The 25681-nt window shown below is 38.1% G+C and overlaps 1 protein-coding gene across 1 annotated transcript in view; it reads left to right on the forward strand.

The window, feature by feature from the left end:
• mfr (ferlin family C2 domain-containing myoferlin misfire) overlaps nucleotides 1–25681 on the forward strand; it is a 141327-nt gene that overhangs the window by 2788 nt on the left and 112858 nt on the right. Inside the window, exons 2-3 of the mRNA XM_072297777.1 lie at nucleotides 428–790; nucleotides 19469–19527. Of these exons, the coding sequence (XP_072153878.1) occupies nucleotides 712–790; nucleotides 19469–19527 (138 nt within the window). The 5' untranslated portion in view covers nucleotides 428–711. The remainder of the gene's footprint in view (nucleotides 1–427; nucleotides 791–19468; nucleotides 19528–25681) is intronic.

Here is a 25681-nt window from a genome sequence, read left to right on the forward strand (position 1 = left end):
GGTGGTGGTTCCTTATCGCAAAATGGCCTGCACTTTTCAAACGAGGAACTACTATCACTGGCTCATTCACAAAAGCATCTTTATGCAAAAGAGCTCTAATGGTACCTATATTGATTCTAAAATAAGCCATGAATGGTGGTTCCTCATTAAAAAAGTGGACTAAATTTTTGAGTAAAGTACTACTATTCCTGGCTCATCCTTGGAAACGAATATCTGCATGGTGAAACTAATAGATCAAATGTTGTTCTTGAAAGGGCCAAAATAATAGTATCTTCTTGCAAAATTTAGTCGAGTCACCGCAACTCTGGCAAGGATGACTACCAACTAGCCTCTTATCTGTAGCAACCAGTCTACTTTTTTATCGTGTGACCTAAAGAACCAGGGTTGACCAAGGAATGATAGTTCCTTATTGCAAATTTTTTTCCAGCTATCGCAACTCTCGCAAGGGTGACTAGCCTCTATCTGTAGCAACTAGTCTACTTTTTTATCGTGTGACCTAAGAAATTCGGGTCGTTCCCAGCAGTGGACAAGCTTCCGTTCTTACAGCTGTCTTACATTATTGAGTGGCATTAAGTTGCGAAATCCAATCTCGAAGAATTTATGACTGGACGGTGAATCGGCGAGCTCCAGGCTTATGTGTTTCTCGTCCGTGTGATTTTATTGAACTAGTGACAATTTTGAAGACGGACGTTCCAATGGTTTAACGTTGTCATGTCTCTTTCCCTCCGCCTACGGCAGTTCCACATCCCCAAATGCAAAGGAGACAAAGTTGCAAAAGTTGAATTTCGAGGTAAGTTCGATTTTGAATAAATTTTGCCAACAACTGAAGTGCATGGGAGCAAATGGGCACATGGGTACTTTTTGACTGATCATCACTTTATGGTGATTTTCAGAACGCCCTCCACCCCCTTCTAAATAGAGAACAAATAATTGATCTAAATTAAACTGGAATGTCTAGGGGGAAATTGAAACCCCTAAAATCCCAATTCTAAAAGTGTAAGGACTAAAACTTACGAAATACTCACTCAAAGGTCTCTATTTACGTTTTTGTAATTTGTCTTTTTCCATGTTAATTTTGTCCTCTGAAGATATGTCCTAAGTTACCCCGTTGTTGATTTGTCGATCGATAATTGATTACCAACATGTTGAGCGTCTTATGGGTCTAATGACGACTGATGATTGGAAATATTGCTAAGCAAAATTGCCGAACTAGATCTTTTTTGCAAAACGGATTGCTTATCACTTCAGTCATCCATCATCACCAGGCATAGCTTTAGCACCGAAGCTCGTAAAAGAACTCGTCAAAAGTAGCGAGAGATATATTTTTTACGAGTTTGAAAGTTTTCCGGAGAAAAATCGTAAAAAAGGCTTTAGTATTCTGAGCCAAATAATTTTATGGAGAAATCATCAAGTGAAGAGGTGACACAAATTGAGCGAATCAAGTAGATTTTTTACGCATTTATCTTGTAAAAATACCACGTATTATTACCAGCTTGGTCTATTTTAAGAGTTCTTTTTACAATATTAAATATTGTAAAAATATTGAGGCATTTTCCTGTCAACTTTACGGTGAGTGCCAGGGGTTCAAACCGGGATCCTTTTCTATATGTCATATTTTTTCAACTACTCACTCAGACTTAAAAAGAATTTAGGTAATAAAAATATTCCAATAATTTTTTTGAAAATAACTATAAAGACATCATTAGTAGCGAGAAAAAAAAACACTAAGAAATAATCCGAACTGTATGTAAGAAGACGGTGAAATGGTGCTGGGTCCGCACCATATCGCGGGGAAAACAAAGCCATAAAGTTCCAAAAATTTGTAAATAGGGTCAAACATTGTTGAGCTGTAATGAGCACCTACCAGTAAAAGACTGAGGGGGGGGGGGGGGAGGTGTTCAACCCAGGCAGCTTATGTTAGAACGCAAGCTTATTAGACTGTAATTGAACATTTTTGGAACTTAGTGGCTTTGTTTGCCCCGCGAAATGGTGTGGACCCAGCACCATTTCACCAACTTGTTACTTAGTTCGAGGTATGTATTCATGAAGTAAAGGATTCTCTTATAGTTTTTAAATTTGTAGCAAACAAAGAGAAATGTAAATTACCAATCAAAGTTTAGATTATAGTAAAGTCATCGAAATACTAATACATACTTAATATTATTCAGCGAGTCTCCATTTATATGTGACATGGAATTTAAGTCCTTGTGAAGTGATGACATCCCATCTCACTGAATACGCAGAACAAAATACAGTTATTTCAGCAAACATTTTCATTATCACCGTTCACTGTCTTGTTGGAGCAATAAAATTAAAATTTTAAACTCACGTTACCCGCTCTTAAAGAGCTTTCCCTCCTGAAACAGTGATAGTACCCCCTCACAAATGAGGCCGGCTGAACTTTGAACAAGATGACAACTGATGAAGTGTGGAAAACTTGGGGTTACGGAACCATAGAAGCTTCCTTCCGAGTGTAAATTTCATTACTCGTAAAATGTGTTACGACTACACGTGGGTTTACAACAATGAGATATTTGTTGCCATGTTGCCAAATCCGTTTTTATGAATTCAGACTTTCTGTTCTGAAAAAAAAAACACAAAAATATATAAAAATAAATTCGATCGAAAGAAAGTATAGAAACTCCACCAAGGGAAAAGAGTTTGAATGATTCTCATTTCGGCTTTTACAACATCTTCCCAAGCGTAGTCGATGGTTACGGTATGTAACCAAATAAATATAAGGTTTAAAAAGACGCCTCAATAAATAAATCATATTAAGACAAAAATATATATTATAGCAAATTTGATTGATTTTTACGATAGATGGCAAAGTTAATGATAATACCTAAAGTATTGTCATTCATATGTGCCGAATAACATAGGACGTGTCGATTAATCTGCCTCACGGAAAAAAGGGATTGATATATTTAACTATATTTACAGCTGAATTTCCCACTAACCAAGAAATGCGGTTGAATCAACCATCCGTCCGGTTGAATAACTTAAAAATTGACAGTAGTAAGGTAGATTTGACCATATATTTTTAGGTTGGTGCCAAAATCAGCTATTATTATGGTTCAATATCTATCATTCTTTTTTTCCGTGCTTTTATTTAAAGATTCTGTTCTACACAGTTTATCGGAAACATTATATGATGACAACATGTGCCATTTATGATAAGGTAGATGAAAGTTTTGAATGTTGATGCAAGTGAGAAACTGATAATGAATGCAATAATTTTCACACAAATCGTTTCCTACTTTGGAGGATATGCTGCGGGTCACGCAAGATGTTTCGAATTGAACGATGACACGAAGAGAATCAGTTGGTTTGAAAGAATGCATTTTTTTAGATATAAAATCCCTTTATTACACGGAAAAAATAGGGTAGTCGACACAACCAGCGGCTAGTTAAAAATGCTCCTGCTACCGTGCGGTAGTTACGATAACTACCGCACGGTAGCTGGCGTATTTTTAACCAGCCGCTAGTTGTAACGACTACCCTATTTTTCCCGTGTAATTTATTTTTTTTTGAGTTCCTTAATGCCATGCCAAAATAGGAATAAGCATGTACACATTTCTCATACACAAATAATTGTAATCTTCCGTCACATTCTTACGGCGCAATGATACAACTATTTGAACTCTCCGGAATGCGTGAGGTATCACGCCGCATTTGAAGGCGTTTTCAAAACAGCCAAGTTCCGATACCCAGATTATCGTTTTGCAAAGTTCTTATTATTATGTTTTATTTCCTACCATTTGTTTGTTTTCAATCCTCCTATAAAAACCACTCATTTGCTAAATACACTTCTGGCTGGAGCGCATTTTAGCTATGCATTCACGACTACTAAAATGTCAAAGGAAATCGACAAGACTTGCGTGTATGGAGGCTATTTCAATTGTAATCTACCGTCGCATTTCTAAGGCGCAATGATACAACTATTTGAACTCTCCGGAATGCGTGAGGTATCACGCCGCATTTGAAGGCGTTTTCAAAACAGCCAAGTTTCGATATCAGGTTTGTAGTTTCGCAAGAAATTGGAGCAAAAATCAATCGAATGACTGATTTTACGAGCTAATGCAACTCAATAAATTTGTGTTTTATTTGACTGAAGCGTTAGAAAACAGTTCGATCAGAAATTTAAATCAACCTACGGTCCATGATATAGTTCATATTCTTTTGTTTTGTTCCGTACCACTTGTTTATTTTTAATCCTCGTATAAAAACCACCCATTTGCTAAATACAATTCTAGCTAGAGCGCACTTAAGCTTTGCATTCACCACTGCAAAAATAAGGAAATCGACAAGCCCAGCGTGCATGGAGGCTATTTCAATATTGCAAGGAATAAAATTTACGAGGATTAACAGAAATGACAAATTGCAGAATCACAGGTCACAGCCGCAGCAAAAAAACGAAGAAAAAAAAAATGCCCGCAGTTGCCATTCGACAACCATGTCTATAGCTATGATTTTCTCCATGCATTGATTTATTTCTGATGTCGGTTGCCTGTTAAGGTTATTGCCTTTGCATCGGCTGTATATCCATGGTTGTGTCTACATTTATCTCAAGAGTTTTTTGCTATGTCTATACCGAGATCCTTGACTTTGACTATATCTACAAACCTTGTGCAAAGCACAGATATTATCACTGCCCTTTCCTTTCTATCCGGGCATTATTGTCACGCAGCGCCGGCCGATTGAGGCAGCCCGCTCTTTCTCGAAATATTTTATATGGAGCTCTTTTTTTGTGAATAAGGGGGATTAGAGTTCCCTGAAAGTGCCTCGAAGGAATAAATGCATAAAAACGGGGGAGCTCAATAATTTATTCGTGCCCGAAAAGGATTTGTGCAGCTCTAGGTCAAAAGGTCACAGCAGCTGTCTCCGTTCGTCCGGGTCCATTCAGGTCGGCCTAATCCCCTCTGTTCAGCTCCTTTGCAATCATAAATGAAAATTTACAACACACTAACACCAGTTCATGACGAAAACCATAACTTTTAACGGTCGACGGTCGAGTGATTTAATGGATACTTCCGACTGTTCCTCGTCTTAACGCTTTGTCTCCTTCATATTAACGGTACATAGGACTTTGATACCTATCAAAGTCTCAAATTTAGATCTCATTTCAGACCTTTAAAGGAATTCTAATGAATAGTTAATGTCATTCAAAGAAATAAAGACGGCAAATTTTGCGGATACGAGGTACTCTAGCTCTGATGGCGAGGTCAAAGAAACGAAATAATTGTTTCTTTTTAAAAAGGGACTAATCTTGGAAAAAAGAAAAACAAAACTTGAGTCGAGAAAGTGTCGTCTCTCTTTAAAAAATAAAACCAAATAAACTCTAGTTTGTATAAATCAAAGATGGCCCTTTAATAAAAATGCACAATCGATTCAATTACGATGTGAAAACATTGTACTACTATATAGAACTATAACTTTATTACTTATCCACAAAATCATCTATCAGCGTAAAAAATGAATGATACATACGTCGTTCTAGAATGTGCCTAAAATAGTACCTCCCCAGTGTTGTATGTTTCTGTTAAATTTTAAATTTAGGCTGCTCTACGCGTGTTGATGATTGTCACGGGAAAATATTGAGGAACACATATTTTAACATTATTCGAGGAAACTACTTTGCTTGATACAGTATGATGATCCCCTATTTTTTCTCGACCTCCGGCGCAGTTTAATCCATAATGATTCACCAGGACTTCTTTTCAGTGCTCTAACAAGGGCAGGTGTGAGGAACTAGCGGCAAATTATGGTCTTTCAGCGCACAAAATGATAGGCTGGGTTGGTTTGATGTTTCTCGGTTCATTTTCCCCGGGGCTTACCCTCTTTTATCTGGTGACAAGCTAACGAATACAGGATAAAGGTCGACTCGAGGTAGTCAATACTTACTAGACATCTGAACAGAATTCGATGAGAAGTAGAGGTTGCAGTAGAGCTGTCGATTTTCAGACACCGTATTTACCTTCTCTCCTGGGCTTGTTTCAGATCTTAACGATCATCGAACCACGATCACAAATGAGAACGTAACATTTTGTAACGTGCCGTTCATGTTGCGTGACGTGACGTTGGATTGTTGATCCTAAATTCTGTTTCTTGGTGCAGGAAAATATTACTGCAGTTGAATTTCAGGGTCAATGAAGACTTTTCAAGTGTATGATTTGCTCGAAAAATGTCATTCTCAAAATTGCATCCCCTGTAAAATGGAAAACCAACCACTTTCATTCTTCTCACAGTTTTAAATTACGTATTTGGGACAGTGTGAAGTGATCAGTGGTCTCATGTAGGTAATATGTTCAACGTACTTATCATTTCTGCGCTTAAAATTAGGATTCCATTTTTGAAGACTCATTGTAGTCATCAATCTGCTAAACATGTTGACTTGCGCCCTCTTTGTGGATCGTTGTATGTGAAAAAATATTTGGCTTATATTTAAAGAGGAGATTTTGACGGTTAACACGAGCCCAATTTTTATAAGACATTCCCTAAATGAACCAAGTTATATGGTTTTTTTCAGGTATTTTAAGGTTTTATTTTGTCTATTTGTTTGATAAGCCGCTTTCCGTGATGAAATTATTGTCTTTTTATGACTTGAAGGTACATTATAACTTTATGCGTATACGGGCATATCGTCGGTGAAACTACCAGACTACGTACGTCGTTTGCGGTATTTTAGAATATCTACTTCCTTTTTATCTTTTTTTTTTTAAGAAAAAATCATTCCGTAAAGTTTTCACAGAGTTCCCATCGCGAAGAGAATAAAAATCACGGACTTTTTCAAGAATTGACGTTCACTGATTTTCCGTTTAAAAAATAAAGTTCGACAGGAAAGTCGCCTCAAACGGAGATCCGTGGTCTGGTGACTTCACCATCGATATTAGTGGCGTGGCGTGAATTGCGATGTATCGATTATTATGCCATTGAAACCTATGGTAAAGAATCGATTATTAAGGTGTTCGCTGCGAACACCCTGTTTATCGATCCTTTTCCGTAGGTTTATATGGCATAACAATCGATGTATCGCAATTTACGCCACGCCACTGGTCGATATACTGCTCCCTGCATTACGTTTTAGGGTGGGAATAAAAGGTGTATCAACCTTCTCTTGAATTTTAAATCCGTAAAATGTCCAAATAATCGCGTCGGGATTTTTTCAACCACACTAACGAGTCCCAATAGTAATTTGCTTGGAGTCTTTTCTCCCTCAAACGTCATAAACTACTTTGCTTCGAAAATTCTTTCTTTATATGGTTTTCTCTCACGTTTCAAAGTATAGACGAGATGGTTTTTTATCCGAGAGGACAGATGACACCAGTGAGATTGAAGAGGGCACAGCAACGACTCTGAGGTCCTAAGCTCATTTATGACTCATGACTCCACGAGGGCTGCCGCAGCTCAACACGAGCGCCTCGCCCCTCGCCACAACTTTTCGCTTCACTCCTCCCGGTTGTAAACAACGAATTATTCATCTCAGCGGTCCGCAAAAATTAATTGCCAACCCTAAACGCGGTGTCAAAGTAGAATCTCCGCAAAGCCATTGTCTACTTATACAGAAATTCTCCATCGAGTTTCCTCTCAAAATGTAGATAAACTCATCAAACACGGGAGGTCACGATGAAACTTCACTGTTGCTGCACCTCCGAATAATGATGAATTCATTAGATATGTGCCGAATACTGGGATAGAGTAAATAATATGGTACAATACTACGGTATTAGTTGTGATGTAAATCAAACACTTTTTTATGATCATGGCAATAAAAATGGATAAAACCATTCATATGAAACATAAAATGTTTGTAAAAATTAGTGAAACATCGGTATTTTTCAACCCTCGAGAAAATAATAATTTCCATGACAAATTAGAAAGTGTTCAATTTTAACGTAAAAATACCCACGTATGAAACTATCAATGAACCTGGAAGTGGGTTAAACCTATAGAACTTGATCAAACGTTAGAAAAAATGGAGGTTCAGTAGCTAAACTATGTAGTGGAATTCAATATTGCACAAAGTTAGGTTAAGCAACTAAACTAACTTTGTAGTATATAATGAGGTATCGAACAGAAGTGAAGGCGCTTTGAGACGCATTGCAATCGATGATTTTTTCTTTATCCCTACGTGTCGGAGATAATGAGGACATTCGAGGTTGTTATTAAATCAAATGTGGTGTTCAGGTTTTCTGCGTATGTCATGTAATACTACTTCCGTTTTATTACTATATTCATTATGTGATAAATAGGAATTCGCGCTGTTTAAAGCAGGAGGCACCAATTCTTCACGCAATGAATTTTAAAAATGCAAGGTCAGTATCAAATATGTACACGGATCATTTTTTAATGGAGGAGGAATTAATACGGTTGATGCATAAGTTTTTGAATACCGATTTCATACCCTGCCCCCCCCCCTCCCGTCAAAACAAGAAAAAATACCTCAACTTTGCTCATGATATTTTGCTTGAATTGCCTCCTTGAATACTGTGTCTCTTTACGCGAACCTTTAAGGTTCTGTTCTGAGACATGTAACAGAACATTATGAAACTTTCATTTCAATATTAGGATAAAATATACAATGACCAAAAAATGGAAGTTTCTAGGCCTTACTTGGCAACGTTAGTTTCATAATTAGAGAAACAAGAATGGGGACGTTTCGTCGGGTGAGCTCTTCAACCTCTAATGAAAACATTTTCATTTCATTTTCTATCTAGTACTTGAGTTTAATGAAACTTCCTGCAAAATTCCGCCGCAAAGTCACTTCATTTTCTGATTAAGAATTGCTGGGGTGTTTTTGTCCCGGCCACATATTTATGAAAAGACGAATTTTCTTCTCTTAATTCTTCTTTTTTCAAACAAACACTTTAAGGACAAAATTATGAGATTACGTCGGGCACATCTTTTGAAAGAGCCATTTAACACTAATAATTGCAGTCTGTAATCAATGTCAGTCGATCTTTTTTGGTTTGCCTGGTGCTTACAGTTTAGCAAAATATTAGAGGTATAAATTTGTCGGACAAGAGAGAGAACGAAAGCCTTCAATATTAAATTAATATTGGAAAAAACTGCAAATTGTTTGTTATATTTTTCCCGAAAGATTGTATTTCTTAAGATTTTGGCAGCTCGAAAAATTGGCTTAAATTTTAACTTAAATGTCTAAAAACGCACGGTAAAAAATTCCTCGTAAATCTACGTGAAAGAACGTTATTTCTTGGTACTTTCTTTTATTAATCATCATTCCCATTAGCTCAATGTGAGTTTTTCCGATAGAAATGAAGAATGGGAAAATTTTCCAATAGAATAACATGAAGGAAAGGTATTCAGATTATTTGGACCGTTTTTAGCAGAAAGGAGCCAAGCCACATCAGCTGTTGTCAAATTTAACCGAGCAATTTAACATTTTACTAGAGAACGTTTGTGCGGTTTTTTTTTTACATTTTTCAAGAATTTGCTTTGTACTATGCAGAAAATTCACTTACATTTGTAAAAATAAACCGCACGACAGTTTTTGTGTAAAAAATCAATTGGCCCAATTTAATTTGACATAAGCTGATGTGGTTTGATTCCATTCTGCTTAACGCGGTCCAATTAACATCGGGAAAAATCATACAAAACTTCGGCAACACCTGATGGCGACAGCGCTCATCAGGTTTTGAATTTCCACTTTTTAGCTGATGTCACTTAGTCTTCGTTCGAGGAATACCGCCCAAATTGAAGATTACCTAAAATAACACTGGTTGGCCATGCGGAGATTGCTCCTATGAACATCGCTGGGATTTGAAAGTAACTGGGATTGCAACACGGTCGAACATTTCCCGCTGTATTTTTTTTTTCCAGCGGGCGTTTCTCGCTTGAAAGAGGCGCACCTGTTTTCAGTGAGCCAGTCCTCGTTCACGCATCCGAATCCTTTTGGAGTGCTAAATCATCTCGACCAACGGTCCTGGGCTTTTGTTTTCAAGCCGCGTTCTCGTGCCCATCCAATATCCTCCCATAATTTATGCGCACCGAGATAATTCATGCATTTAAAATTTGTACAAAATCCGCCCTTGTTGTCTCTTCACAGGTTAATCACGGAAATCGGATGTATTCATCATTTGTCTTGATTTAAATCCGACAACATTGGAATATCAACATGTAACTGCTTAAATGTTTGCTTTCGATCAGTTTAATCCAAATCGAAGAAAAATTTATGGCCGAAGCAAGGGAAATATTCCCGCGGCTCCAGCACGGCTAGGATTTCTGATCGAAGCTTTGTCGCACCTGAGCCAAACATAGTCTTTGAGGAGGACGGAGATAGGTGACAGAAAATAATAGAGTTTATATTAGCACGGAAATGGAAAATCGAGAGAAAAGCTACTATCCCCTCGAGTATAACTTCAATTTCAGAAGACAGAATTTAAAGCGAATTTTGTCACATTTGGTCCAGAAGTTATCAGTTGTATTTTCTAAAGGACCATGCTCTCATTCATCTCATAGAATTAGTTACGATAGTTTCATGTGTACATTTTTTCTCTTTAGTTTTTTAGTCTCTTTTACTTTTTAAAAGAGGGCGCACAGTCTTAGAGATAATTGAAATCCACTTAGTTTGTCACGAATGAATTCACTCTAAATCATTCAGTGACGGAATGTGAATTATCGATAATCGATATTTCCCCATTTGAAGCTATGGCAAAGAATCGATTATTAAGGTGGTCGTTGCTAACTTTCTATTTATCAATCCTTTTCCATAGGTTTAAACGGCAGAACAATCGATGTATCGCAAAGCACGCCACCACGCCACTGAAATCATCTTGGAACAGTTAAGAGAGAACTGACCATTGAATTCTTTTTAAAGATATTTTGCCGATATAGTGCATCTAAGTATAAAATTGTTTGAAAAAGTTTGGCACACATGCAGTTCTTTTTAGCGTTAATACCTCAAAATTAAGAGCACGGTTCAAGCGTTTGACTCGTAACTGATTGAGACTCCAATGGTATAATGGGACTCTCACCTACCTAGTGGAATCAATGGGTTAGTCAAAGGGCAGATTCAATTTAGATCACGGTCTATAATTAAAGTGTTAAGCCACGGCTGGCGCACAAAAAAGGTTGATATGTAACGTCAAAGTGTGAAATTACTTTTTTTTACGCTACATTACAGTCTTTTCGGAGGAACCGGAAGAGGTCCATAATTAAATAATGCATCATTTGACTTTCCAACTTGAATTTATTTCACAAAGAATTTGTAGCTCCAAATTGTGCTAAATAAATGTCAACCAGTGTTCACGTATCGTGCACATTATGAAGCACTGGGTATTACAATAGTAGTAAACGGCATGTCGTACGTCTTCTTTGTTTTGCATTGGCGTGGTGTGAATTGCGATGTATCGATTGATATGTAATTTAAACCCATGGTAAAGAATCGATTATTAAGGTGTTCGCTTCGAGCACCCTGTTTATCGATCCTCTTTCATAGGTTTAAATGGTAGATCATTCGATACATCATACTTTTTGTCATTTCACTACTGACCTTGCGTTAGTAACCCCAAGATGCCGTGGCCGGGTCAGATTGACCTATGGCTTGCTAAAAACATGTGCATCGTGGTTAGTATCCAAAGCGTGCGAGCTTCAGATAGGTATAGTTCTACAAATACATGCTACAAGAAAATCATACATCAAATTGAAAAAAGAAAAAATCGAGTGTCAGAAGATTTTGTTAAAAACCTCCCAAGAAATCGCAAGCTGGGTCAAATTAACCCGAAAAACTGTTCCGGGGGAATCATGGTGCCGGTTCGTGCAAGCTATAGACCAAGGTTTACGAATACACCTTTACAAAAGAATCAAAAATCAAATTGAATTAAAAAAATATAGTGTCAACACAGCCGAAGATAGGATGGACGTAATCGGGCCTCATTTTTAATTTTTCTCCCGAATTGTAGCGACACCCCATTGGTAGTATAGAGCGGAGCATACGCCTCGCGCCATAGCGCCTTCAATTTTTAAGATGCACCACGGACATCCATCAAGCACGAATATTTGTATCTCTGCGCCGTCATCAACACGCGCTCTTACCTACCGCCTACTCGTCTTGTTTCTCCGCGGCAAACTCAGTTTTTGCGAGGTGTTTTATTTTTACTCGAAAATATTGCTGGGTTGAAAAAAGTCCTCGTTTTAGCGAACTGTCCCCGTTATCAGCAGAGCGCTGAAAATTCGAGGTCCACAATCTTATGTCTGTGCTCGCTCCGAATAGGTCGCGCTATCCTGGGCTAGTGATTTACAGCCATGCTTAAGAAGAACGTCGTATGAACCTTCAGGCGTCATCAAGTTTCTATTGATAAAACACGAATTTCCTAGTAAACTCATTAATATTTTCCCTCCAATTTCTCTTATAATTATGTTCGCAATTTCACTAAAGTTCCCGAAAATTTCAAGGAAAAATATTAATAACACTCCTAAAAAATTACACATTTTATCGAAGGAAATTTGGCAACCCCCGAATGTTCATATGACGTTCCTCCTTAGCACGGCAGTTTAGGCATCTATATATCAGGCCAGCTTTAGCTTTTCTTCGTAAGTTTATCTTTAAACATCCATCTTATTGTTTCCTTATGCTTCTACCCTATTTTCTTTTCTTATCCCTCAAGGTATTTTTTTGGCGCGTATACGTAGTATACCGCCTTTGCGATCGTTTCGACCCCCCACTCGATACAATAACCGAGTCCCTTAGTTCCTTACCGAAAAGTGACTACCGCGAACTTCTGAGATTTTCCAAAGCGTGTAAAAAGTTTATTTTTCCGTCAATAATTATGATTTAAAGTTGTTTCTCATTCTGGGGCTCCCTAGTTTATGTGCAGTGAATACCAAGAGTCTACGTTACTTGGTTTTTTTAAAAAAAGCCTAAGAGTGGGGCGCGCTGATTTAAAATATGCATATATAAGCAGAATCAAGCGAACTGATTCGAGGATGGCTGACCAGGCCGGCACTCTAAGAATGAGAAAATTACTCCTCCGTTTCGTTCATAACGTTGCTTTGACAAATCTCCACACCACTGTTAGGCTTTTCAAAAGTTGGTACCTTTCCTCTGATAGCGAAGGCCAGGCCAGACAACCGTAAGTGCAATCTGTGATGAGCCTCAAAACTCATTAGACCATGTGCTAACCATAACACATACAGAAATCAGTTTGCTTTTACAGAAAACCACTTACCCTTCTCCTCCCCGCACACCGGACCTCTGTCCCGACACAGAGGCATTTTCTTTTGTCCTCCCGAGCGACCCGACCCGGACCCTCACCCTTGATTTTACGCTTGATTAACCATTTCACCGTCACGCTAGGATTCGTCCAATTTTCAAAAAAAATTGTTTCGCGTGTACTTTGCAATTTTTTCCTCACTCTCCGTTAAAACACGAATTAAAAGAGGTCTCATTCATAAAAATCGGCCGAATAGAAGAGAAGTTACAGTATTCGAAATCCGAAGTAATCAACGAAACTTCTCCAGACAAAAAATAAAATGAAGGGAAAAAAAGAAATGTATAAATTACAATTAAATATAATTGACCTCAGAATTTGACAAGCAATTCAATTATGTAACGGAGAAAAAATTGGGAGAAATTCCAAAAAATTCGCCTCTTGCAAGGGGCTTCCTTGTAAGAATTTTGACCTGAAGATAAGGTTTGAATAGCAGCAGTACTCCATACAATACACGGTGTGCCTGAACGAACATTTTTTTTTTTTTTTGTCAAACTCGAAAATTCTTTATATTTTTTAACTACAGTGTCTCTTAAGTCGTTTAAGCTAAAAAATAATTCCGTCAAGATTCTGGAAAGTAAAGGCGCTTTAAAAGTATTCTGGGGCTATAATAGCTAAATCACGGGGAGTAAATCCCGTTATTTTATTAAAAAGAAACTGACTCCATAGTTTAGTGCCTTAGTTTTTTGAATAATACGATTATTTTAGGCACTCAAACATTTATACCACCAATTATAGCCATGGGGTGATTTCCTGAGAGCCGATAATATCACGAATTTCTCATAGAACCTTTCAAAAATGGCTTGCTTTTTGGGCAGCCAATTCGGTCATCGAACCGGGATTTAAATGGAAGCTGATAATAACACAAAGCTCTGAGAAAAATTTTGAGATGAGTATAGGAGCGGTTTGTAAATAACGAGGAGAGGCGGGCAAAGCGGCTAAAATTCTATCTAATTTTTACCATTATTCAGTTGAATGGATGTTGCCGCGGACTGCTAACTGTGTCCACACATGGTTTCCGTTCTGGTTCTGGTTTTCTGATATGCATATCGATACGTGAGTATTTTTACACGTAGAATCCAATGTTCACGTCAGAGAGTCGACACATTTCGATTTTTTCGATTTTATACGGAAAATTGATGGTTTTTCGGGATTGAAATTATTATTGTTTCATGAAAAGTAAATGCACCCAAAATGACTATAGCATATTGATTTTTACATATTTGCACTCACAAAATTGGTTGGTAAATTCAACGAGTGGGTGCATCGACTTGGTATATCAAGTTTCTACAATTTAATACGGCAAATCGGTAGATTTTCGGGATGTAGATTGCTTACTTTCAATTCATGAATGAATAAAGCATGGACATGGTTGAACTTCTTTGCATGGAAATACGTTTAAAATAACAAAATCAAGACATATCTAATGCATTGAATTTATGTCGAGTCAATTTCTTTTCAATAATATAACGGGATTTATAATGCTGGTGATTTGGGTATTTTAGCCCCAAAATACCTTTAAATCGACTTTATCTTTCAGGAGTTCGACAAAATTTTTTCTTTCTTCGCTTAAATTATTGCGTAGCACTTTTCTTTAAGAATCTGATAAGGTTTTGCTTGGGGCAGATCAAAAAACTTAAACTCGTTCGAATGGCTTTTTACATTCACAATACACGGTCTCGTCAAAGTGCATCGTTGATCTTTCAGTTTTGGATCGTATGAATTCTCTTGTTGTGCTACTTACCTATTTTGAAATCTCTATAAATGAAAACTAAAGGGGTTGATTTGTGCGAGTTAATGACGCGCCTTATCAACACATTGTGTTGGAGTTCACTGCTTGTTTTAGTCTGCGTTGATTCCTAAATCCTATTCACCCTTCCACGTGTCGATGCACAAGCACGTGGTTGTAGGAACTATCTCGCGTATATCTTAGGCAAGGTATCGATGTTCCTTCAAAACCATTTAAATACCTTGAATTCGACTATAAGAGGGTCGTATGCCCCTTGAAGAAGGCCCGTGCGAGAGCGTCCGTTGTCCAACACTGTGTCTCGGAATTTGAGTGGTTGATTTCGTAGTAACTTACAGACACAAGATGGTTTAAGACTTTAGGAATGTAGAACAATTTTAAAAAACAAATCCCCTAAATATAGTCAAACGTTTACTAAAGAGATCGATTTCATTCAGCTGTGTCGTGGGGCAAAAAAAGTCACTGCATGCAATTATGAAACTCTGCATTGGACAACGGACATTTTTGCACGAGTCGATATTCGATTACTATATTGCTATGTAGGGTTGTTGGGGCTATTTTAGGAGGAAAGAGCCTGCTAAAAGAAGGAGTACGACCTTGAAAAAGAAGAAAAGACGAAGAAAAAGAAGAAGATGGAGAAAAAGGAGGAGGAGAAGAAGAAAAAAAGAAGAAGAGGCAGAAGAAAAGGAAAGAAGAAGAAGGCGGAGGAGGAGGAGATAGAGGAGGAGAAGAAGAAGAAGACGAAGAAGAAAAAGGAAGAGAAGAAGAAGAAGAGGAAAAAGGAGAAGGAGAGGAAAAGGAGAAGGAGAGAAAAAGGAGAAGGAGAGGAAAAAGGAGAAGGAGAGGAAGAGGGAGAAGGAAGAGGAGAGGGAGAAGGAGAAGAAGAAGGAAAAGAGGAGGAGGAGGAGAAGAAGTGGATAAGGAAAAGAAGATGGAGAAGAATAAAGAGGAGGAGAAGAAGAAGAAGAAGAAGAAAATGAAAAGAAGAAGAAGACAAAGAAGAAGAAGGATGAGAAGGAGAAGAAGAAGAGGGAGAAGGAGAAGGAGAGGAAGAGGAAGAAGGAAGAGGAGAGGGAGAAGGAGAAGGAGGAGGAGGAGGAGGAGGAGGAGGAGGAGAAGAGGGAGAATAGTGGATAAGTGAAAGGAGAAGAATAAAGAGTAGGAGGAGGAGAAGAAGAAGAAGAAGGAGAAGAAGAAGAAGAAGAAGACGACGAAATATGGAGGTACACTTGAAGGTGGTTCGATTTGCGGTATAAATCCGACAACTTTCTCACCCTTGCGTTCGTGCCGTGGCCAGGAGGCTTATCAACAGTTGGCTCGTATTCAGGCTCATTGTTATTTCAATGGCGCGGACGGCGGGACGGATGTGCTTGGCCGCGCCGCGACGCCACGACGACGCCCGACGCGACAGCTTAGATATGCAGACCACAATCCAGGAGTGGCCCACCGCGCCGCCCCGCGTCCAAAGCGTCACGTCACGTCACGTCACGTCTGGTCGACTGGACCGCGGCTTTTCCAATTTCGATAGGAATTCCAATTGTTGGCTTTTAGCGCGTGACGACCTTTCTCATTTTCTACCTCTCGATACCCGTGCCCGCGCGCCTCCGAGTCTGACCAGTAATAAATAACCTAGGGACGGGGTGGAGGTCGAGGGGAGAGAGAATGGAACGCTGGAGAGTGGCGATTTCAGCAAGTTGGCACCACTCTTAATTCTCAATTCAAATCTATTGAATACATCGATTCAGGCTGCCTCGCCTGGATTCCATTGTTTAATGCACATTTAAATGGAGAAAAAATACTGTTGCCAACTTTTGAGAATCTCTACTTTGAGAATCTGAACTTTTTTTTTTTTTTTTTGAATAGTCCTTTATTATGATTTAATTACAGAGGAGTTACAGTTGAGTTACAGTTTATAATCATGAAAAAAAAATAAGAAAGATAAAGATATGTATTTAATTACAGAGAAGGAGGAGAAGTTAATTGAAAGCATCCAATTGAAAAAAACGATCCGAGAGAGACTGAGGGACAGAGTAAAGGAGGAGGAAGCCTTAAGCATACCATCAGTAGGTAAGGCCCCAGATAGGAATTAAACAGGAGGAAATTTATGGAAAGAAAATTCCTTGTCACACCAATGAGCCGGGCTAAGTAAGGACACCCACCCCAGGCGTGCCAAAAGACATTAGGAAAAAAAAGGATGCCGTCTGAACTTTTGAGGGGAAGAAATTAGGCATCACAGTGCCGCCCCGCTGAGGAAAAACGCCGTGCCTGTGAAGAGTAGTGCGGGCTGATTATTGAAATTTATTCATAGACAAATGCAATAGGCAAAGAAGACGGAAAGAAAATGAAGCGATCCTATTCATTGAAATGGGCGGTTGATATAGACTAAGAAGGGAAGTAATGGGCTAAGTAGATAGGGTCTCACTTCTTTATTTCATTGCAACCATCCACTTCCAACAAAAGGCGCTCGCTCTATTTCCTCATTATCTATCGCTTTGTCTATCAATTTTAATGATCACCACTCTTGCACTGAGGAAAAACGCCGTATGAGCCTTCAAACCTTTTTCAAAGTTTCCCCATAATTGTTTTTCTTTTCTTTTTTGAATGAACTTTTGCACAATTCCCCTTGATATTTTCCTAAACCTTAGATTCAATCCTTCTGCGTTGTGTCGAATCGGGAACTCGGGAACGTCATGGATCACAGTCTTTTAACACTCGTATAATAATATGTCAGTGATTTTTATTCAATGAGTATAAAAGTACTCTCTATTATCAAAAAAGTGGGAGTTTTTGGGTAATTAAGCTCTAACTAAGTGCCTGACGACTACATAATGAATTTTGCTATCAATGACTGTACTGATTAAACTTTTGATTTTTTTCATTTTTTTATCACCTGTATTTTGCAAACTATGGAAAATACAATAATTTCATTTTTCATGAGTTGTTTTTGGATTTTTGATTACATTTGACGTGCTTTGTATATAATTTTGATGGAAGAATGTACCTATCCTGTCGAATTAGACGAAAGAGGGCGTTAATCATCTCCATCGCAGCATTCACACCGATTATATAATATTTCTTTGATCTTCGGGTGGAAAGTTTTAAGCAACGGAGTTACATGAATGAAACGTACTCTTTCCCACAGAATTTGAACTCATCTTTCTGCCCGCTTTGATAACCCTGAGCTACGGAATGCAGGTTTATTAACGTCATTCTCAAACTTCTGGGCTGAGAACTTTTCAAATTCTTTTGAGATACTTTTTCCAAACCTCTGGCCGAAAGTTATTTAGAAGTTGCTCATCTCTCCTTGCTTCATTATGTTGATGGTGCCTTTATTTTTCTTCATTTCAATAATTCCAATTTAATAGGTGATGTATTTCATACTCCTTCTACGGCGAGGCTCTGAATTATTTATTCCACAAAATTATTTTATGTACCTCTTGAAAAGTCCTCGACTCAGAACTTTCCTTTTTTTCTCTTGGATAATACTTTAAACCGCAACAGATCCAAAAGAAAAGGAGTAATTTAGCCAGTTGCTCATTTTTTCACCATGTTTTTTGATTCTAGAGCATGCAAAAAAATACTGTCAATATATAGAAAGCGTAACCTTTATTTGCTTAACACTCATTTTAACGTCACCATGGAGCATTGTTTCGTATTAAGCGTAAATGAAGGCGCTCTGCTGCGATTGTTCAAGTTACATGTTATGAAACTTATACAATCATACTGAGATTGACTAGTTTATTTTTCATTTATTTCGGCATGCTTAGATTGGTCAACAGGCCGAGCATGGTCGATGACACCAAGCAAAAAGGATAATAGGATATACCCTGCTTGATTCGTTTGTCTTAATTTGCCCTGAAAATCGATACCTAAAGTTTACAGCATTAACCTCTGGACATCTTGTGAATAATGATCGGTCAAAATAAGCTCTCAAAAGCTGCAAACCCTCAGAATGCACTGGAAAAGAGGGAGCTTGGATCTAGAGTCCAGACTCTTAATAACATTGACAAGAGAAATACTCTTGATTCAATTCGATTTTTCCTTGAATCGAAGAGCCGAGTCTCCTAATTTAGGCGGATTTCCTTTTGATTCAAGCAAAAAGTCTGATTTTCGAGCATTTTTTCTTGGCAATGTTATTAAGAGTCAGGATTCTACACTGGAAAAAAAACACATTGGATCTGTAGTCCGCAGACTCTTAAAAACATTGACAAGGAAAAATACTCTTGATTCAATCAGATTTTTGCTTAAATCAAAAGGAAATCCGCTCAAATTAAGAGGCTTGGTTCTTGATTTAAGCAAAAATCCGACTGAATCAAGAGTATTTTTTCTTGTCGATGTTTTTAAGAGTCTGGACTCTAGATCCAATGTGTTTTTTTTTCCAGTGTAGATACAAGCTATTTTTTTATCCAGTGTGCGATAATTTGGAACAGTGACCGAGTTACTGCTCTTTTTCTACGGATCATGTGAAAGTGTTTTTCTTTTTTCATTCCAGGTGTTCTGTACGTGTCTCGACTTCTCGAGGATAAAGGCGAGTGGATTATCGTCGATCAGGTGAGCCATTAAACTTTTTTATCGCCTTTTCCAACTTTTATTTACATTGAGAGACCCTCTAGCGTTACGTCCCTCAATCGATTCATGTAGGAGTGTAGCTCAAGTGATCGTTCCATAACGGTGGCTCAAGTCCAAAGGCACGATTTAGCATTGCGACGCACAGTGGATCGAGTCAATAGGAGAGGTCGGACTTTGGAAACTTTAAAAACTTAAAACTCCGCTTATACAGACTTTTGAGGTTCTAAAAGTTGTTCCATTGGTTTTTTCTTGGGAAAGTTTCTTCTGAATCTACCCGTTAAAAAACCTGTAACGAATTAAACATCAAAAGCAGTTTTGGTAAAAATGTCATGTCCGGCCCCTCTAATTGACTCGATCCACTGTATTTCCACAAATTTATTTTTCATTTTTGTTAGATGCTCACAGAGGAAATTAATAGTCTTGTTCTTAAAACAAATTAAGGAGTTTATTATTCATAAGAATGTTGTGACACACCTTGAAAATATTTCAGAGATAATGTATTGTGCATTAAAACCAGTGGCTGACATTTAAACGAATGTGATACAAATATAGACGGTAGGAGAGAATGGACCGCTATTATTTCATAAGATTAAAACATAACATGTTTCTCCTCAAAATATCATGCAAAAAGCAATGCACAAAACCGGAAGTTCAAGAACTAACTCCTGGACGAGATGTCATATTTTGAACATAGATCTAATGGAAGTTACAAATTATACAGGTGATGTCATTTGTTTAATTTTGGTTTCTGGGTTTTTTTTTTTTTGTTTAACAATTTTAATTGTGAACGCTTTTACTCTGCTTAGGAGTTGATTTTTAGAATTTTCGTCAAGAGTTTCGCTTTTCCTTGCCAAATTATGAAGCAAAAATATGTTTCGTGATTCTTTAACAATTTTTAAACCTCGTCTGGAGGCCCATCGAGAAACACATTTTCATTCGATTTCCTTTCTTCGAAAAGGAATTTTTCATATATATCTTAATCCTCTTAAAGTTTGTTTTGATGGCGATATAATACAAATACACGCGAAAAAACGGTGGAGGGGTCAAAAATAAACCAATCGACTTAAACATTTGAAGCTGTTCCATAAGTTTCAAAGGTATTGGTTCTTAACTTTAGAATTTTCCGAATTTCTTCTTGCTTTCGCCGCTCATTTCACGGTATATATTGCAGCCCATAATATTACCTAAAAATACATGATGAAATGCGTCTAAAACACATGATTAATATGGGAATCTAGGTGAGGTGCTGAAAACGATCATTTATGAATTAACCACTTTGCTCTGCCGTAATGAATGGGTTGCATAAAATAATCCTAAACAACACATAATACCCGGATGCAGCGTGAACTAACAGGTAGATAAAAAACCATGTAACTGCATGTTCATGAGAACGAATATTTTCAGCTCTGCGGGAGGGAATTATTTTAGCTTTGAATTAAATACCAACTAGTGGCCAGGAAAGGTGAGAGGTTATATCGTCGTTACTCTTACGTAAGGGCGTATTTCGATTTTCACTTGAGCCCTGTCGTCCATAAGACTCCATGCTTTCCGCAGCTCATGCGAGTATAGAGATACCCCCTTACGTCAGAGGAACGAAACGACGATATATGCGGAAATATGATGTGAATGGACTCGGTTGCTGGTGGAGGGGGGGGGGGGGCACTCCGGCCCCTTCTCACGGGGTGGGTAAGGCTTTAAATTTCTGCGGCGGGAAACGCGCGGTGAATTGAAGGGAGGGCGGGTGAGAAGTGCAACCATTATTTTTCATTTCTTCCCACAGGCGTCATTCCGTTTGATTTATAATCCGGCCTTTGAATTATGGCTATCATCCTCTTTCCTCTTTACTCTCTCCCAGGTATTTTATGATAGAGCTGTAATAGCCGAGCTCAATAAATGAATTTAAATATGTCAGAAGCCTATTTGTCAAATACTCCCGATTTGAAGTTGGTGTGTTTAAAACTTTTTATTGTAACTGCCTCTTTTTTTTTTTTTTTTTTTTTTTTTTTTTTTTTTTTCAAGACTATTTTTTTGTTCGGTTCATTTAAAAATGCGCAACTTGCGAACTCGATTGGAGCATTCATTTGTTCTTTCCCATTGATCCTTTACATTTCACCGAGTAATGAAACCTTTGAGACCACGCTGATGACGTGCGAAAAGTCATTTGACTGAAAATAATGTATGATATGAGTCCACGGAGAGCCATGAAAGATAGATTGCAAAAATCAGTTTTCCTCATCCATCAATAAATGCGTCTCAATTATACAATATTTGACTTGCATTGGGAGCTGTGATAGAGTTGTGAGTTTCAATAGCACTCTCTCGTCGTATATGCTGACAATGTGCACCAAAGGAGTATAAGTATAAAATGCTCACGACTTTTTTAAAAAATTTCAGAACCCACACTAGCCCATTCAAAACTCATCAGCTCTTGAAGAAAACTGAGAGAGAAACAATTCTAAAAATGTTATGCTACATTTTTAACGAGCAGGTTAAAGAGAATATAATTATTCATGGTGCATAAAATCTCAAGTTCATGATATGGAGCTGAATTTGCTGCACGAAGATTATTTCTTGCAGAAGTGCCATTTCTGTTCCGGTGTATTACTGCCTTTTGGAAGTCTCTGTCAGAGAGCGTCTCTTTTTCGTACTCTTTTTCATTAATTTTTCCCCGTATTCAGTGTTCTAGCATCACAATTTTTCAGCGTCCCAACTGCTTGTCAAGTTTTCATCGCCAATAATCTGTGTTTTGCACAAGAATGCAAGTAAAGGTGATCATGGCGGAAGCAGTTTTTTCAGTGGTTGTATTGTGCGGTAATAGTGGGGAAAATGGTTAAGACAGCGACGATGGTAGTGATGGCACTACTGGTAGTGGTGCGGAGTCTAAAGACGTTGGTGATAGTGATGGCCAATACTGCCGTGCTAAGGAAGAGCATTCGAGAGTTGCCAAATTTCCCTCAATTAAATATTCATTTTTGAGGAAAGTTATGAATTTTTTCCCTTGAAATTTTCAGGGACTTTAGGTGAGATTGCGAACAAAATTATCTAAAAAGTCGGAAGTAAAATATTCAAAGGTTTACCAGGAAATTCGTGTTTTATGAAAGGAAATTTGGCAACGCCTAAAGGTTCATACGGCGTTCTTTCTTGGCACGGCAGAATGTTTGAACGGCACCAGTTTGAACACGGATGTGTTCATTTGTTCAAATACAAGGCCGAGAGAGTATGAGTGACTGAAACTCACGCGGGGCAACATGTGGTCGTAGACCACTATTGATATTAGTTTGGGTGCCTTTGTTGTAGTGCATTATGCATTTACTCTCTTGAACGGCGGTACATAGTGCGGTGGGTCAGTTCCGACGCTGCTTTTGCCAATTCAATCGTCTAAACACGGCTCAAAGACGAGTATCACGTTCCAGCTCAAATAAAACGGAACTAACAGCACCTTCGAGTTCCGATTGCCTCTCGTCCAGCCAGGGGTTTACCACAACGTCCCTTTATACCTTTATCCCAGTCAAGGGCTCTGCTAACGACTTTTAGCTTGCTTACTGGTGAAGTTTTTGATCGGAAACACGGTTGCAATGGACTTTTCGATAAGGTAATAAAATAAACACTATAATTCTTGTTTCCTCATTAAAGTTTGAGTACAGTGCGTTGGACAGGTTGGACATTTCCAAATTAAACTCATAAAGGGAAGAGTTCCTTTTTTTATTCGAAGAATACAATCGGAAAATTTTAGCAGAATTTTTCCAGACAAGTTTACGATTCTTAAACATAATAGATTGCTTTCTCTTAATCTGATTGGAGCTACTTTTATCTTGTGCTTCCTCGCTAGCGGGTAATAATTTGAATCGGATGATTCTCTTTTACTGCACAGACGCTAATTTTGCTGTTAAATGCTAATTACAGAAGTTATATTATTCGTTCTATATATTTAGCGTTAAATTTCGATGTGGAATCGTCTTGCAGCACTTTACACGGAAATCGCCTGTATTAACTTTCCGGACGATTTAAGCCCGACTACAGAACTAGATAATTATTTGACCCCACATATAGACCTAGATGGGTATTCTCACCTCACGTTGCATCAATTAAATGTAAAATTAAATCAACCAATTGAAGTACTCGGAAAATTGGCCCTTAATCAATTGTTGGTCCGTTCGGGACAAATTTCTCTTAGTTTAAAGATGTTTCCTTTGCAGTTCTTGATAGTAATTAGGCAGTCCATCTGCAATGCTAACCAAACTTCAATAGTTTAATAAAAGGGTAAAATTGCTCTTTCATTGATAACTCTGCACAGTTTAGAGCTGAACATGATTCGGTTACAACTACGAGTTACGAGCGCTTTGATTAGCAAGTTTCATTAATGATGTGTCCAGGTTTGTTAGCTTATTTCAATTATCCAATTACCTTGAATACATAGTCGCGTGCAATTTTGGGAGCTAGTTAAATTAGGAATCTTGTTAGAATCATGCGCCTTCCATTCCATGTTGCCGTAAACGTATCAAATGGTTACGAAACTTTAATTGTTATTCAATTTCTCGTTTTTAGGTTTATTAATTTGTTACTTACTGAAAAAAACAGTGAAGCTTGAAACAGAATGGAGTGTTTGCCAAAAAGTGCATGTGCCACGAATTCAAGTTTTGGTGATCGTATAAAGTACCCACGCAATACTGATAATTTTGGATTTGTTTTGAAGTTATTTAATTAAATTAAAGTTAATTTAAATAAATATCTCGACGATTCCGAGACGTTCGATGGTCTTTGGAATATTTAGATTTCAACGGCCGTGATAATTTGTCTTGTGAACACAATACATCATGATGATGATCAAATGATTTTCAGAGGTGCGAACATATCTTTAATTTAAGACATTGTTGCCGAATTGTGGTACTGCCCGCCGTTGTTCTTTCACGTGAAACCTATAGCTTATTTAGAAACGTCAATTCCACGCCATGAAACCAAGAACCATTTATATCACTGTTGTGGTGACCATTAATGATCTTTTCGCAACTCTAAAGATCATTTGATCACATGATGATGATGATGATGATGATGTTTCATTTTTTCCATAGTTCTACCTAGAGTCCCTTTGTAGAGAGAGTTGAGACAACGCGGCATGTGGATATCACAAACGGGAATAAAGATTACAAAAATCAGAGATTTGCTGTGATCTTTGATCAACCTGTTCCCGAATTCCTGTCTCCGTTCCCACTCTCAATTCACTTGTTCCTTTGCCGTACCTCATATTCCCCGGTCCATTTCAGTTTATAATCTTTGAAATTATAGAAACGGTAATGTTTAGGTTAGGTTAGGTAAACGTGTAATGGACTAAAATACGGGAACCAATCAGAAATGGATTCGCATTGTCTTTACTCCGAGTATAAATGGATTCTAGTTCTACCCAGTTTTTGTAGAGATTCATGATTTTATTGTATTGCATCTTAAGGGGGAAAATATGACAACGTTGGCGCCCTTAAATCCAGACCTTCGGTGGCGCAAAGCAAAGTGAAGTAAAAGTAGGAGGGAGGAGGCGAGACGCAAATCGGTGCGGCGGGATAACGGGCTCAAATGACTCCTCCATAAGCACGAAACATAGGGGTTTAAATTGATATTGCCGCACTAAGAAGGAACAGCATATCTGCATTGGATTCCATTCGGTGCAATGAGGTTTCTGCACAATACGATAGGATACTCATCTAACGTTTCGCCCGCTGCGCTTCTTGTCTTGTGCTCTTGTGAACCTCGTCTTCAAGATACGGCGAAGTCTTGGAGTTTGTGGATGCAACAGCTCTGAGGTTGCAGCCGCGAGAACAGGAGATGGAAAATAAAACGATGCTCAGTTGACAAACTTTTGGGAAAACGAGTAATTTTACGGATGCCGCACGGTGGATCGAGCCAATAGGAGAGGTCGATAAAATTTGAAACTTTAAACGCTTATAACACCGTTCATACACAACTTTGAGGGTTTAAGAGTGGTTTCATTGGTTTCCTCGTGAAATTTTCTTTTAGAAACGCCGCTTAAAATTTAAATTGTGACGAATTGAACATCAAAATTTGCAGTTTTGCTTAAGAATTTCGTTTTCCGACCTCTCTAATTGACTCGATCCACCGTGTGCCGTGATGATTCTCTGAGAGATCC

The sequence above is a fragment of the Bemisia tabaci genome, chromosome 3 (genome assembly GCF_918797505.1).
Source record: "Bemisia tabaci chromosome 3, PGI_BMITA_v3".
Taxonomy (NCBI): domain Eukaryota; kingdom Metazoa; phylum Arthropoda; class Insecta; order Hemiptera; family Aleyrodidae; genus Bemisia; species Bemisia tabaci.